This window comes from Penaeus monodon, chromosome 15 (assembly GCF_015228065.2).
Source record: "Penaeus monodon isolate SGIC_2016 chromosome 15, NSTDA_Pmon_1, whole genome shotgun sequence".
Taxonomy (NCBI): domain Eukaryota; kingdom Metazoa; phylum Arthropoda; class Malacostraca; order Decapoda; family Penaeidae; genus Penaeus; species Penaeus monodon.
Genome location: NC_051400.1, coordinates 5,011,646 through 5,011,978, shown reverse-complemented (window position 1 = coordinate 5,011,978; position 333 = coordinate 5,011,646). Strand labels below are relative to the sequence as shown.

At 41.4% G+C, this 333-nt stretch overlaps 1 protein-coding gene across 1 annotated transcript in view; it reads right to left on the bottom strand.

Annotated features, from left to right (window-relative positions):
• LOC119581702 (protein sprint-like) overlaps positions 1-111 on the bottom strand; it is a gene marked incomplete in the record, with an annotated part of 21,974 nt that extends 21,863 nt beyond the window's left edge. Inside the window, 1 exon segment of the mRNA XM_037929828.1 lies at positions 1-111. Within this exon segment, the coding sequence (XP_037785756.1) occupies positions 1-87 (87 nt within the window).
• Between the last annotated feature and the right edge of the window lie 222 nt (positions 112-333).

Genomic DNA, 333 nt, shown 5'->3' with positions numbered 1-333 from the left:
ACCACTTGCTCCTCCTCCTGGACTGTGGTGACCTGCTGCAGGACTCTCTCCAGGGAATGCGTCGATTGGCTCTCCCACACTTGCCATATGCTCGTCAAGGACACCATCTCTTCTGCAACGGAAGCAAAAAATACTGTCATTAGCAACACTTCAAAGATACTGTATTACATAAATTAAATTTACATCTAAAACATTCGAACATCACATTTAAAACTTATTTTGAGGGTCATCGTAACAGAAAAAAATCTTGAAAAATCAGATTTGCAGGTAATGCAACCGTGTGTGACTCAAGCGAAACAGGATGCGTGACTCTGGACATACAAGAAAACGAAT